The following is a 17,118-nucleotide window of genomic DNA, read 5'->3' on the forward strand; positions in this document are numbered from 1 at the left end:
CTACGATACGGTACCTCGGGAGCTCCCCTCTTGCATATTTACTTTTGGGACTATGAGGCGGTACCTCGGGAGCTCCCCTGCTGTGTATTTACTTTTCGGGACTACGAGGCGGTACCTCGGGAGCCCCCCTATTATTTTGTTGTCTAGATATTGATACTATAGCACGTGAGTTTTTCGTGTGTATGAATTATCCGTGCGGTTCTATATATTGGTACTATGGAACGTGAGTTGTCCGTGCAGCACGTGAGTTGTCTGTGCTGATTATAGCGCTTGGGCTGAAGGAGCCCCTCCGAAGTCTGCACCCCACATAGTGAGCGTAGTTGATTTTATATATATTTAGGATGGATTTTTCCTGGCATGGATCTTGCCTAATTATCTATATTGAGGGATAGATCTTCCATGGGCTGGATTGACCTTATACAGTAGTGACTGACTGTCAGTTATATATATATTTGGGGATGGATCTTTCCTGGGCTGGATTGGCCATATACAGTACTGAGTGATTGAGTATTCTGAGGATGTGAGTACATGAGTTCATCATTGAGATGTATTGCAATTGACATGCGTACTTGAGATATAGGCATAAAGATGCATTTCCTCTTGGTGCCTGATTTTTGTGACATTCATGATTTCATCTGTATATTGACATGTAGGCATAGAGATGAATTTCTCTCATGCTATCTGAAAAAATAAAAGATCTTATTTATTTTTGAAAGGCTTTTGGAAAGAAAATCACGGTTTTACAAACTTACTCATATTTTGAGGTTTTCGGTGAAAGATCTGGGATTTACTGTTATACTTGAAAGCCATGCCTACTTTCTATAACCATGAACCAACTGGGTTATTTCCTATACTATCTTTATTATACTGTTATGAAATGTTGCCGGTTATTGGAGTGGACTCTGACCCTTGTTCCAGCTCGTCATTATTTTCAACCTAAGGTTAGGTTTGTTACTTATTGAGTACACTCATACTACACTTCTTCCCCTTGCGTGCAAATTTTAGATGTTGATGTTGATGTTGTTGTACATGGAGGGAGATAGCATTGAAGATGTACCTGCGATCCAGTCACATCTGCCTCTTGTTCTAGGTAGCTTTAGAATTTTTAAATCTATTCATGTATATTTCAAACAGATGAAGTATTTTTATTTCACACCAGTTTCATAAATTCTAATCTTAGAAGCTCATGATTTGTACTGCGATCCAATCTCTTGATTGTGTATTTATTTTTATTTCTGAATAGTAATTTGGGGAAAAAAGGAAATTTAAAAAACGTTCAATGAAATAAGAAAAGGAACGCGAAAATAAAAAATAAAAAATAAAAAATAAAAAATAAAAAAATGAAAAGAAACGAGCCAACTTGAGTATAAAACCAAATTATGGTAATATAAAGAAAATAAAGAATAATATGATTCTGGAAAAAAATATATGAACAGAAAAAAAGAAAAAAATGTACATAAAAATGAGAAAAAAAAAGTAGAAAAGAAAGAAAAAAAGTAGAGAAATAAAAAAAGAATATGATAAGAAAAAAGAGAAACAATTACCCACAAAAGTTGCAATGGGTAGGAAGGGTAATTAGTTTAGTTGGTAGAAAAACTAATGGGTAGGTAAGGGTAATTAGTTTAGCTTTTGTGGGTAAAGCTATAAAACTCCCCAAAAAAAGTCGATAGGCAATAGTTTCTTCAAATTCTAATCATTGCCAATGGTCAAATTTCTGGATTTGTTTTACCTTATACCGGTAAGGAATTGGTAATTCTTTATCGGGCCAACCGGGGTGAAATTCAAAAATAGCCAGATTTACAAGTGGTAATTGAAAAATAGCTACAGTTTCAAAAGTAATCGAAATTTAGCCACTTTTCATCTAAAGATAAATCTGAACGAAAACACTGTTCAAAATCCGAAAATTATTCCAGCATAATATATTGAAGTTTGAATTTTTTACATGTGAACTTCTAGCATAATATACTGGACTCCAGTATATTATATTGGAGTTCCAGTATATTATACTGGTCCGGCATAATATGCTGGAAGTTCATACACATGTGCTCCAATCTCCAGTATATTATATTAGAACTTTCTGTGTGCTGGAGTTCCAGCATAATATGCTGGAAGTTCATACGCAGGTGCAACAATCTCCAATTTTCCGTGTTGCAGCAAAAAAAAAGATTATTTTTTAATGACTTTGTAAACGCTGGCTATTTTTTAATTATCCGTCCGAAAACTGACTAACACTTCTATTTTCACGCCAACCGAGGCTCAGTGCACCGGTACCACGAAAAAGGCTCGCATTCGCCTGGAACAACCACTGTACATCCCGCCCTGCCACTTTACTTGCAGGACTGGGCTAACCCAAAGAATACCGGGTCGAATGGGGTCGTAAATGGGCCAGCCCGGCCCAGTAACACCTTTAATTTGTAGTATGCATAACCTTTGGATTTTTTTCCAATTAATATTTTGTTACGAATCTTGTATAGACTTCTACTTATACTGATTTCAGGAGCAAATCATGTCAGCATGTTTACTTTGACAAGATCGACTTTGGAAAACAACCGACTTTTATTTAATGGGATTGTCAATCCCCAATTAGGAAAGCATACATGAATTGGATGATCCAGGTTGCATATGATAACTTTCCTAATAAAGGCTCTATTTCCATTGACCAGATAATAACTTTAATAAAAAGAACTAACAATTTTAATAAAGAGACTGCAATCCCAAGTAGTACTCCCCAAGTATTCGTAGATTTGAAAAATGTGGTTATACTATTATTGATTAGAATCTTGAGATAGATTTGCTTCCATCTCTGTTGAAATAGTAATTGGAGTTCTTCAATATTATATTACTTGGCTTATTCTAACTTCTAGTGCAGATAGTCAGTGTTGATAAAAAAAAAAAAGGTCAAAGAAATTGCATGGCTTATGTTGTACATCTTCCGACCCTAGACTATTTTGGTTTAACGAGTTACATATAGTATAAATGAACAGTACGAGGTACAAACCCAATAATTATATGGCTGTAGCCTGTAGGTAGACGTGAAATAATACTTTACTATTTTAAGACTAATAAAACTTTGAACATTACATGCAGAGGCGGATCCAGGATATTTGAAGTTTATGGATTTCAATAACAACCTTAAGTTAACACTATAAAAATAATTGAGAGCACCGTAAAATATTTATAAATATTTATTAAGCTTCTTAATATAAGACACAGTATGGACAAAAGTTATTGGATTCGCGTGAACCCGTAACCAAGTCTCTCCATACGCCCTTTAAAGGGGAACAAAAATAAGGTTTTAAAGCCTAAGGTTCATTCGTGCTGAATTTGAATGAGTCTGCGTCCTGTATAGTGATGCCATGCAATTTGCTAATTCAAATTTGTAATTCAGCTCTTACGTAATTTTCGTCAAATTAAAATTTTGTCCTGAGCTATTGTCTTCCTTTTAACCATTCTGTTCCTCTCTTTATAAATGGTCTTAGTCTCTCATAGTTCTTGAGAAAACCAAGATTCCCAATTTGACCATAACACTATTATTTTGTCAATCAATCTATCCCGTAGATTTTAGATTCAGATGATGACATTTTAATCGCAATGCCGTTCTTTAACCTTGAATCTAGACATGAATAGACAGATAAAACTGAGTAAATTAATTAACTATCCCTATAAAATTCCCCGAGAATTGCAGTCAATTTTAGCAATATGATAAATAAAAATAATTCTCAAACATATTACGTCAGTAGAAACTAGCTAGTGTGTAATACATTACATGATATCTTCGTTGCATAATATCAGTTATACAACTGTTGAAGCAATTACGGACAGTATATATATAGATGGTTACTTGAAAAAGAAAACTTACAAACTTCCTAATAATTAACCACACAAATAGCTAGAGAAGTTGCAGTGAAATGGTTGCCTTCAAGACTATGATTATAGCATCCCTTTTGTTAATGCACTTGTTGGAGACAAATAATGCAGCTGCTTCCAAGAACATTACAACCGATGAGGCTGCTCTTTTAGCCTTCAAGTCTCAAATAACTTTTGACCCCTTTGAAATTTTGTCCAAAAACTGGACAAAAGGGACTGAAATTTGCAATTGGATTGGCATTTCTTGCAGTAAAAGGCATCATGAAAGAGTGACAGCATTAGTCCTCAGAAGCTTGGGATTTAGAGGTTCCGTTTCTAAAGAAATTGGGAACCTCTCCTTCCTTAGGATTCTGGATATTGGAAACAACAGTTTCCATGGCAAAATCCCCTACGAAATCGGGCGTCTGAGGCGTATAAACTACTTGTCCTTGCAAATGAATAATCTAACTGGTGAAATCCCAGCAAGTCTTGGGTTACTTAACAAGATTGAAATGCTGGATCTTTCTGATAATGATTTACATGGACATGTTCCCTTCAATGTCATCTCGGCCTCCTTATTGATCATGGATTTGGGACAAAATCGCCTTACTGGGAATCTCCCAACGGAATTTTGTACTAGCATTCCAAAGTTGCAGGGTTTATCACTCTCACGTAATCAATTAGTAGGCCAAATCCCAAGTGGCCTGAATAAATGCACACAACTTCTTTATCTTTCCTTGTCATATAATCAGCTCACAGGTAATGCTCACTCTTGGACTACATTTTCGTTTCTATCTTCTCTTCTGTATTTGGTTTTTGTCCCGTTGAATCTTACTGTCTGGCGAGCAAGGTTTTCAGGATGACAATCCTAAGTGAATTCGTTTTCTTGTTCTGATCATAGGATTATAAAACAAAATGCCTTTTATTGTATTTATTCCTAGACGTTGGCCGTTTATATCTCTTAAAATTGAGCTAAATATAAATAAACCGAGGTCTAATAAAGAAAACATGGATTTTGCTCCTTCATTAAACAAATGTCTCGAGTTCGAGCCTTTAGAATGGAGATAGTACTCCTTATAGGGAGAGCGCACGAATCCGAAATAGTGGAGTCAATTATTTCAAATACCGGATAAAAGAAAACATGGATTAGAATTAAGCTGAGCATAAGATTTGCCTAAGTTAGATTCTTTGAACTCAAATCTTGCAAAATCAAATTTCAATTCATTGAATTCGTCCTATAGTTCATTATAACCTTTTCACTTATTTATTGAGAAAAATAATATCAAAATATAAATAAATGTCACTGATAAATAGCTTAATTAGTTCCATTATTTCTTAATTTAAGAGGATGTGAGTTTGTTTATCCTAAGTCTCAATTGTCTGGCCAGCTCCCAAGAGGTTTAGACAAATGCAAAGAGCTTGTATATTTAGCCTTAAAATGTTGAGCCATTTTCTTTCTTTGCCCCTTTTGGTTAATGTTGACAATAAAGATTGCTACAATCATTAGTCAAAACGTCTTGTAATGTCGTATTCTACAGGAAACTTGCCTAGACAAATGTGGAACTTGACAAAACTTGAAGATCTGTTTCTTGGATGGAATAACTTAACAGGTACTTATCAAGCATTTGGCTCTCTGTCTAAACATATTCTTGTTTAACAGCTTTGATAGGTTAAACTGAGATTTTTTTTTTTAGCTTCAACGTCTATTACTGAAAAGTGTTGCATTAACTCCTCACCTCGTGGCATCAGAGATCTTTGAAATCAATTAATAGAAAATATTTATATTTCAAGTGTTAGTAGAAAAACATTTTAGTACAACTCTTTGTTCTTCGGTTTCAAACAATAACAAGAACAACTGCGTCAACTCCATGTTATTTTGGGTCGATTATATGAATCCCAATGTTCATGTCGCTCAATTTAGACCCGTCCCAATCCAATATCCAATCATTCATGTTTTCTTATAGTAGAATTTCTCACACGTACACTTTCTACTGGCATTTAGATATTTAATAAGATTAAAAGCCTGCTAGCGAACATTGAACTAAGTAAACATACAAACATAAGTAAGCCTTAATCCCGACAAGCTGGTATCGCCTATATTGATCTTTATCTTCCATTCTGCTCTTGCCTACGCTAAGTCTAAACGGAATCCAATAGATACTAGCTCTTTTGCTTTATATTTACCCTATATCAGGTATTTCATGGTTCGCTTTTGGTATATAAGCAACAGAGATAAAAATATAGGAACACGGTTAAAGTATAGATTATAGAATGAATCTAATTTCATATTGATCTTCAATAGAATGTTGAAACAGTTACAAGGGTTGTTCCCTTCAGGATTTGGAGATAAACGTATAATGCACAAAACTTTATCTAGCTAGCAGTTAAGTGATAGGAGTACTACTTCACAGTATTGGAATTTTTAGTGTATAATCACACAATTTACATAAATTTTACAGGACATATACCAAGTGAAATTGATAACCTATCAGCACTTCAAAGATTAAGTCTTCGACGGAACAATTTGGTGGGAATTCTTCCACCATCTATTGGAAATTTGTCGAATCTAGAGATGATAGACCTAGGTGAGAACAGTTTACAGGGTGACATTCCTCGGGAATTTGAACATCTTGTAAATCTGAAAGAAGTGTATCTTGGCTCAAACCGATTATCAGGTGAAGTTCCAAGGTCTATTTACAACATTTCTGGACTAGAAAAGATTGCATTTGTAGCAAATGAGCTTTCAGGAATACTTCCCTCAAACATAGGCCATAGCCTTCCAAATCTTTAAGGCCTTTATCTTGGGAGAAATCAGTTCAATGGGCTGATTCCTAGCTCCATCGTGAATTCCACCAAGCTTATCCAACTTGATCTTGGCCGCAATCTGTTTACTGGGCATGTACCCATGAATCTTGGAAATCTACAACAGCTTCAATTCATCAGCTTGCAAATAAACCAATTGACAAACGATCCTTCTATGCGCGAGTTAAGTTTTCTTACCTCTCTATCCAACTGCAAGTATCTGAAGACTGTTCAAATAGGAGGCAACAAATTCAATGCAAGTCTTCCAAAATTCCTAGGCTCAGGCAACTGGTCCTTTTCCCTTGAAAATTTCATTGCTGCTAATAATGGTATCACAGGAAAAATACCAACTAACTTCAGTAACTTGAGGAACCTGGAGTGGTTAAGCTTGGGATATAATAAGCTTATCGGTACGATTCCACCAGATTTGGGGAACTTGAGGAAATTGCAAATGTTGAAACTGGACAATAATAATATAGATGGAATTATACCAATTAGCCTGTGTAACTTGGAGAACTTGTTTCTAATTAGCTTGAGCCAAAATCAGCTTTCAGGGAAAGTACCGAGTTGCTTTGGAAATCTTTCTTCTTTAAGAAACCTCTACTTAGATTCTAATGCGCTAATTTCCAGTATTCCATCAACTTTTTGGAGGAATAAAGATATTTCAGTTGTCAATTTGTCCTCCAATTTTCTAAATGGATCTCTTGCACTAGAAATGGGAAACTCAAGGAGTTTGCAGATATTACATTTATCTGGTAATCAGTTCTCTGGTCAAATTCCAAGCACAATTGGACAACTTCAAAATTTGGTTATCCTTTCATTGTCAATGAATATGTTAGATAGTCCTATACCTGAATCGTTTGAAGATTTGGTTTCATTGGAATACTTGGATCTATCCAGCAACAAGCTATCCGGCATGATTCCCAAGTCCTTGAGGAATCTTGAACATCTCATGTATTTCAATGTCTCGTACAATGGGCTCATGGGTGAAATTCCAGATGGAGGGCCATTCGTAAACTTTACAGCTGAATCATTCATGGGTAACCCAGCACTATGTGGAGCGTCCCGGTTCCATGTGATGCAATGCAGAGACAGTAGCCCTAAAAGACCAAAAACAAGGAGGGTTGTAACTTTTGTTCTTGCATCAGTTGCCTCAGGAGTTGTAATGACCACCATTTTCATTGTTTGGTTACTGAAATGCCGAAAAAGGAGTAGGGGACTTCCTCTAGTTGATACATTTGGTCAAGTACATAGGAGGATTTCGTACCATGATATTGCTCAAGGGACAAACAACTTTGATGAAGCAAACTTGATTGGGAGGGGGAGCCTTGGATTGGTGTACAAAGGGACACTTGCAGATGGAAAGGTTGTGGCAATCAAGGTATTCAATGCAGAAATGCAGCATGCATTCAGAAGTTTTGATGTGGAGTGCCAAGTTCTACGAAGCATTCGACATAGGAACCTTGTTAAGGTGATAAGTAGTTGTGCGAATTTTGATTATAAAGTGTTGGTGCTAGAGTACATGCCCAATGAAAGCCTTGATCGTTGGCTTCACTCTCCCGACAAATTTTTGGATTTAACTCAAAGATTAAAGGTGATGGTTGATGTGGCTTCTGCTATGGAGTATTTACATGGAGGTCATTTGTTCGTAGTCGTCCATTGTGATTTGAAACCGAGTAATATACTTTTGGATGGAGATATGGTGGCAAAAGTGAGTGACTTTGGGATATCCAAACTTCTAACAGCTGAGACGCTAATAGCACATACCAAAACCTTGGGTACTATTGGCTACATGGCACCAGGTAAATGTTACTACCAAGTTAATTTGGGTAAATTTTAAACGACCTTAATTATTTTCATTAATGTGATTACATGAAATATTTTGCAGAGTATGGTTCAGAAGGCAAAATCTCAACCAAGGGAGATGTTTATAGCTTTGGTATTCTGTTAATGGAGACTTTTACAAGAAAGAGCCCTGTGGATGATCTATTTGTTGGAGACTTCACCTTGAAAAGATGGATATGCCAATCATTACCAAACCGAATGGTGGATGTAGTGGACATCAATTTATTTTCACTGGACGAAGAAAATTTTATGTCGAAAGAGAGATGCTTCAAATCAATCATGGAATTAGCTCTTGAATGCACAAATGACTTGCCTGAAGAGAGAATTAGTATGGAAGATGTTAATGTTCGACTCAAGAAGATCCTAACTCGATTTCTGCAAAATGTAGTGACAAACTAAAGGGTAGTGCTGTAGTCTATTTCTTGACAGGCAAATTGAAAATATTTGATAGAACTTTAAGAGATTGAAAATCTTTCACTTCAATTGTTTCAGAAAATTTGTTTTGTGTTTATTTTTCTTTATGTGTGAAGTTCTTTATGTACGTATCAGCTTTCTTCTTTTCCTTTTTTTCTTCTTCCTAGCATCAATCTACAACTTCTTGATAACATGTATGTTCATACATGATTATGTTTCTCTTTGAAACCGAGAAATCCCCCGAGGATAATGGGGCACGACTCGAAACTCGGTGGATAATGGACCCGCTTCTATATCTTTCTCCACACAAATACTACTAGGATTTTTGTGAGCGGTAGGTTTCGAACCATTTCTGTGCACCTAACCCACCATATATGATAATATTTTTTAATGACGACAAATCGATATTGTTCACAGAAATTCGAAAGTTTATTCATCTGTAATCAGTAAGAGATCTTGTTAACTGATACCCCTGGATAAATTATCAGTACATTGGGTGGCTTGAAACTACTTACCACACAATATACAAGATATTGCAATTTCATTAACACTAGCATATTTTATGAAATATTAGCTGATAGAAGCAGCAGTAATGCTAAAGGAACATATCAATTAATACACAAAACACTTACACTTCTTTATGTGAGGTGCATAGATGAAGCATTTGCCAAAAAAGTGTATTAGATGTCCATCCTTTGCCACTGCAAGGATTAAAGAAGGAAGGAAACAGTAAGATTACCTAGGAACCAAACCTGTTTTGGACAAATGAATAAATAGAAATTAAGAAAAGAAGCATATCACTTGAGAACTTCACTACAATTTGACAACTTAACATCAAGGACCTAGCCCTGATCAGCAAATATGGAGTTCATGATCGGGAGTTAAACCATGAGCACGCCTCAAACATATACAAACTAACCAGTATAAGTTCAGAGAACTGGAAACAACAGAATGATTTTTGTACTACAACTGAGAGAAACATCTGAGAAACCAGACAGATTTGCTGAGATACCTACAGTACAGACGAATCCAGCTGGAAACGTAACTAGGTCAATCAAATACTGACGAATCGCGCTGGAAATGTATTTAAAGCACAAAAAGAGTGCCCTAAATCTAATTACACTCTTGATCATACAAAATAGTATTGCATTAAACAAATCTTAGAATGTTGAGGGGGGTAATTAAGATCATAAATAGTTTAAGGTTGTAACTAATAATCTCTGTCAAGTTTATGGGGGGTGGTAAGATATTTTGCCTTTCTTCTTCCATAATTTTTTTTCTTTATCTGATTCAATTGGATCAGATGTCTCTGTATCTTCCACTCTCGCTCTCTCGCTCTCTCTCTCACACATACACAGACACTCAGGTTATCACGTTCGTTGACTATACAAGTCGTAAATGGGAAAAGCTCCAAACAATTTTGAATCTCCGTACTTATATATATATATATATATATATATATATTGGCATGCTCGTCCAAAGTTAGGTTTTGTGTGTACTCATTTGGAACTCAATATTGTCCCTTATCTTTGAGGGTAGGTCTATTTTGATCCCTCAAATATAGCCATGAGCATACTTAGTCCCTTAAGTATACTAAAGTGGAGCATCTTTAGTCTCACCGACACAATATGTTCAAAAACTAACGATGTTACACAACTCTGATTCGTGAAGCAAATCTTCTGCTCTAAAGCAAAACGTTTCCTCTCCTTTTATAGGATAACGCAAATTATCACTTTAATTCCTCATTTTTAGATAATGTCTTCTAAAATTTTGACCTTAAAAATATCTCTTTCTGTGTAAGTTTTCAATAAAAAAATGACTCTTTATAGCCGCTGTAAAAATAATAGCCTAAAATGACGTCTCTTTTCTATTAGAGAGACAAGTACTTAGTACTATTGATAATTTTCTTGAGTGTTATTTATTTATTTTTATTTTTTAACTAATTTAAAATATAAATATCATATCTATATCCCCTCTTTTCGTATATTTCTTTCTACTGTAATACTTATTTGATTAGTTTTTGAAATTTTGTAGTTTATTAAAAATTGAAATAATGTAATATTCTTTTACTAAATTATAATTTTGAATTCATCAAAAGTATAAAGAGATGCATATATATATGCTTATCTTATGTATAATATCCGGCTAATATATATATATATATATATATATATATATATATTTTTATTTTTTTTTAATATATTTGTAAAACTTGAACTTGAAACTACTCCCCAACTTGATGGGTAGTTTTCTTTTCCTTTTTTTATTATATATATTTTCATTTTTTTATTATAGCTAATTTTCTTTTCTTTTTATTTTGCTTTTTATTTTTATTTTAAAATATTTGTAAAACTTCAACTTAAAACTACTTCCCAATTTGAATGGGCAGTTTCTTTTCCTTTTTTTTTTTATTATAGCTAATTATAAGATATCTTTATTTATTAATTTAAATAGAGTAATCAATTAATTCAAAATTTAAAATTTAAAGATTTTTTAGTTAGAATGGGAGTAACCAAAACTATTCCCCAACTTGAATAGGTAGTTTTTTTTGTTTTAATTTTTTAATATTTTCATTTTTTACTGCAGCTAATTTAATTTTTTCTTATTTTTTGTTTTTTAATTTTAAAATAATTTTAAAACTCCAACTTGAAACTACTCCCCAGTTTGAATGCCCCTTGAAAAATATTTTGTCTTAACAATGCCACTTGACTTTTTGTATTTATCATTTGAATTGAAAGTTTTTTTATTTCTTTATTTTTGTTTTTTTATTTTAAAATAATTTTAAAACTCCAACTTGAAACTACTCCCCAATTTGAATGGGTATTTTTTTATTTATATATTTTCGTTTTTTATTATAACTAATTTTACTTTTTCATTTGTTTTTTTTTATTTTAATATATTTTTAAAACTCCAACTTGAAACTTCTCTCCAATTTGAATGGGTAATGTTTTTCGATTTTTATTATAGCTAATTATAATATATCTATATTTATTAATTCAAATAGAGTAACTAATTAATTCAAAATTTAAAATTCAAAAGATTTTTTTGGTTAGAAAGGTAGTTTATTTTGTCTTACAACTCCAACTTGAAACTACTCCCAAATTTAAATTTGTAATTTTTTATTTTTTTCAATTTTGTTTTTTATTTAAAATAATTTTAAAACACCAAGTTTGTTGGAACTTTGTCCTAAAAATATATATTTGGCGTCTCATGGTTATACCACTTGATATCATATAATTATTTACTTCTCTTTTTGTGTGTGCGTATATATATATAAAGACTACTTCCCAGATTGAATGAGTAGTTATTTTTTATATATTTGCATTTTTTATTATAGCTAATTATAAGATATCTATATTTATTAATTCAAATAGAGTAACCAATTAATTCAAAATTTAAAAAAAAAAATTTATAGTTAAAAAGGTAGTTTATTTTGTCTTAATAATGCCACTTGGCTTTTGTGGTTATTTCACTTGTCTTAATAATGTGCTTTTGTCTCTTCTTTTATTATATTTTATAGTTTATTAAAAATTTAAATAATGTAATATATTTTTACTAAATTATAATTTTGAATTCATCAAAAGTATAAAGAGATAAGCATTTATATATATATATATATATATGCTTATATTATGTATAAAGGTAGTTAACCTGCGCTGGTGTGTCTATGGCAAGGGCGAGAGGCAGAGGTAGCGGTCAAGGTAGAGGGCAAGGTCGCCCAAGGAAGATACCGGTCATCAATTTTGGAAGTACAGCTGGGAATCATAGCGCAGATCCAAGGAAAAATGAAGAAGATGTGCCAATATCCCCTCATGCACAAAGGGGATCTAAAGAAGGGAATCAAGGAGAGACTTCAAATGGAGGCATGCAGGAGATTCAAATGAGTTCAGAAGCAGCATTGAAAGGAACAAATCTAGAATCGGAAGCAACAAAGGAAATTAGTGTCACTCCAAAAGCACAAACCAATGAAACAGTAATTCCAGTAGAGGCGAGGAAGGAGCAACCAAAGATGGAGGATAATCCAGCGTGGGTGAATCTATTTGCTAAGAATAGAGCGGCAGAAAATGGTATGGCACTAACATATATCCCACCACAAGCTGCCAATGGTCAAATAATTGTACAATTGGATAGGGAAGAGGTTGACAGAGAAACTGAGAAGTGGAGAGGGGCTTTAATAGCTTATGTAATTGGGGATTTGTCGGGATATAATGTCATGAAGAGATACATAGAGATAAATTGGAACGCTATCCCAGAACCAGGTTTGTTTATGCATGAGGATGGATACTATATCATCAAGTTCAAAATGAGGGAAGACATGCAGGCTATTTTATTTTCTGGTCCATATACAATCAATAATAGACCTATTATCCTTAAGCAATGGACAACAGATTTGATTTTGAGAAGGAATTCCCTACAGAAATTTCTTTATGGATCAGATTTCTTAAACTTCTATTGAATTGCTGGGGGGTTAATTCACTAAGTAGGATTGCCAGTTCAATTGGATCTCCTATATATGCTGATGAATGTACTGCAAAATAGTTAAGAGTTTCTTATGCAAGGATGCTATTCGAAGTTGATGTGACCAAACCTCTACTAGATGAAATAACTCTGGAGGATCCAAATGGGAGAGCCTTCTTGCTACCAATCATTTATGATTGGAAACCAAAGTTTTGTGATAAATGCCAAGTTATTGGACATAAGTGTCAGCAAGAAGGGAGAAGACAAGAGCAGCAATATAGGGTACCAATGAATGAAAAAAGAGGGCCAAAGAAGATTGTACAACAGTGGATCACTAAAGAGAAAGGCAAAGCAAAGCAACAAATAGATGAGGAAGTTATGCAAGAGCAAAACCAAGTCATTCACCATCTAGTGGAAACAAATGTTCTCACAGATGCAGGGCAAGGTTCAGGGGAGGTGAAGAACACTATGCAAGTGCAAAAAAAATATAAAACACCAATTGCTACAAACAAGAGTAAAGATGTGGAAAGAGCAAGTCCAAAGTTAAATGATATCAGTTTTCCGGTGCTTGGTTCAGTACCAGTGAGGAATGGGTTTCAAATTTTGAGTAAAGAGGTGAAAGGGGCTCAAACTGAACCTCCTGATATAGGAGGTAAAACAAAGAGATCAGTATGACTTGGCTTGTGTGGAATATAAGGGGACTGAATAAGAGGTATAAGCAGAAGGAAGTACAGAAAATTCTGAAAACAAAAAAATAGGAATAGTTGTTATCATAGAAACAAGGGTTAAAGAGAATAAGGCTGAAATTATTAGTAAAAATATAGCTCCAGGATGGGATAGATTATATAACTATTCAGCTACTAGTAATGGTCGAATATGGGTACTATGGGACACCAACAGATATCAGGTTACTAAGCTAGTTGAAGGTGCTCAAATAATGCATTGTGAAGTAAGAGGGCTTGCCACACAGATTGATTGTTATGATCACTATCATCTATGGATTCAACACTATTGAGCAAAGAAAGGAGCTATGGGAAGATTTGAAAATACTAGCTCAAAGCATTACAAAACCTTGGCTAGCGATAAGGGATTTTAATGCAATAATGTGCTCAATGGATAGAGTACATAGGAATCCAGTCCATCAAGCTGACATTCAAGATTTTGTTGACTGTATTCAAAGAACCAATCTGAGTGAACTGCTACGGAGAGGAGACTACTATACATGGACTAACAAACAAGGAGTGGAAGACAAAATTTTAAGTAGAATTGACAGAGCTTTTGGGAACTATGAGTGGATGATGAAATGTGGTAATATAGTAATGGAGCCAGGAATATCAGGCCATGCTCCAATGTTACTTGCACTGGGAGATGATCAGTTGAGCATCAAATGTCCATTTAGATTCTTCAATGTATTGGCAGAATATAAAGATTTTGAACATATGGTTGAAGACACTTGGAAGCAAATAAAAGACCCTTGGCTCATAAGGGGAATATGGAAGAAATCGAAAGCACTTAGGCCCAGACTAAAGCAGCTGAAAATAGTGAATTCAGAAATGTAACTCAGAAGATAGAAGATACAAGAAATGAGCTTATGACAATTCAGAGTCAGCTGCAGCAGAATTATAATGAGATCATGCACCAACAAGAAAGGAGTGCATTATGGAAACTAGAGAAATGGTCAATGGTTGAAGAAAGAATTATGAAGCAGAAAGCAAGAGCTAAATGGATACAACTGGGGGATGCAAACACAAAGTACTTCTCAGTTGTAATGAAGGATAGGAACCACAGGAAACAGATAAAAGAATTGACAACTTTGGAGGGAAGAAAGATTAATCAACTAGGAGAGATTAAAGAAGAGGCCATTAGATTCTATAAGAGCCTAATGGGAACAACTGAAAGGAACCTTCCAGTAGTAAACAGAATGGTAATGAAGAAGGGACCAACACTGAGTCAAGAACAAAGACAGTTATTATGTGCAGAAGTCACAAAGCAAAAAGTACATGAGGGTCTGAAAGGCATAGAGGAAGACAAGGCCCCAGGAATTGATGGGTATAATGTTGTGTTTTACAAAACAAACTATGGCACATTATTGGTAAAGAGGTGACTAAGGCAGTGAGAGAGTTCTTTTCAACGGGAAGATTGTATAGGGCCATTAATTGTACAGCTATTACTTTGATCCCCAAGACTGATAATCCAACAACAATCAAAGAGTACAGACCTATAGCATGTTGCACAATGCTATATAAACTAATCTCCAAGATCTTAACAGCAAGATTGCAAAAGGTAATTGATGGTATCATTTGTGAAGCACAGGCTGAGTTTATTCCAGGAAGGAAAATTGGTGACAACATCATAATGGCTCATGAATTAATCAAGGGATATACAAGGAAACATATGACACCAAGATGTATGATAAAAATAGACCTGCAAAAGTCCTATGACTCAGTTGAATGGAGCTATTGGAATAAAGTATGAATCTGCTGGGATTTCTTGAACAGTTTATAGCTTGGGTGATGGAATGTGTCAAAACTATAAATTACACTATCATGGTGAATGGAGAGCAAACAGATCTCTTCAATGCTGAAAAGGGACTCAGACAAGGAGACCATGTGTCTCCATTTTTATTTGCAATTGCAATGGAATATTTGAGTCGAATCCTAAAGAAGATGACAGAGAAGCAACAATTCCATTATCATCCTAGATGTGCAAAGCTGGAAATAACTCATCTATGTTTTGCAGATGATCTGTTGATATTTTCCAGAGGTGATATTTCTTCAGTAACTGAAATACTTAACAGCTTCAATTAATTCTCAAAGGCTTCAGGTTTGCAAGCAAATCTAGGGAAGAGCTCCATTTATTTTGGAGGGGTAACACAGAATGATCGGGAATTAATGCTAAGGAAATTGGGATTCACAAAAGGAGTGCTACCATTCAAGTATTTGGGAGTCCCTCTATCTACTAAGAAGCTGACAATAATGCAGTGGCAGCCTCTCATTGAGAAGATTGTGGCAAGAATCACATCATGGACAGCAAAAAAACTGTCTTATGCAGGAAGAAGTCAACTGATAAGTAGTGTATTGTTTGGTGTGCAATCCTATTGGGCTCAATTATTTATTCTACCAATAAAGGTAATGAAAGCAGTGGAAGGTTTCTGTAGGAGCTACTTATGGACAGGCAATAATGTCATAATAAAGAAAGCACTGATCAATTGGGAGAGAGTTTGCTTCCCTAAAAGTAGTGGAGGCTGGAATTTAATAAACTTGAGAATCTGGAACAAGGCTGCTATTATAAAACTATACTGGGATCTGGCAAGAAAAGAAGATAGGATATGGATAAGGTGGATACATGCATATTACATAAAAGGGTAGCGGTTGGAGTACTTAATAGTATCAAAACAAGCAAGCTGTATGGTGAGAAAAATTATAGGGGCAAAGAACATTCTAGCATAGGAAAGTATAACTATCTGTAGAAACAAGAGTGTCATGAAACAAATATATCTTCACTTGCTGGGGGATTATGTCACGACCCAAAAATCCTAACCTGTCGTGATGGCGTATATCTCAGTATTAGGAAAGCCGACAACATCAATAACCCACGATTTCCTTTAAATTTTTTAAAAAATATAACGTTTAATACAATACCAAAAATCTAGCAATTTCCGATACAACACTCCCAAAATCTGGTGTCACTGAGTACATTAGCATCTAATATGAGTACAAGTCTGGAAAATTACATTATATAATAGTCTGAGAT

The 17,118-nt window shown here is 34.5% G+C and overlaps 1 protein-coding gene across 1 annotated transcript; it reads left to right on the forward strand.

Moving 5' to 3' along the window:
• Positions 1–14,956: 14,956 nt before the first annotated feature.
• LOC107811293 (uncharacterized) lies at positions 14,957–16,172 on the forward strand. The gene is made up of 3 exons (XM_075245683.1): positions 14,957–15,457; positions 15,679–15,772; positions 15,871–16,172. The coding sequence occupies exons 1-3, from the start codon at positions 14,957–14,959 to the stop codon at positions 16,170–16,172; spliced, it is 897 nt and encodes a 298-aa protein (XP_075101784.1).
• Positions 16,173–17,118: the final 946 nt, after the last annotated feature.

This window comes from Nicotiana tabacum, chromosome 23, assembly GCF_000715075.1.
Source record: "Nicotiana tabacum cultivar K326 chromosome 23, ASM71507v2, whole genome shotgun sequence".
NCBI classification, from domain to species: domain Eukaryota; kingdom Viridiplantae; phylum Streptophyta; class Magnoliopsida; order Solanales; family Solanaceae; genus Nicotiana; species Nicotiana tabacum.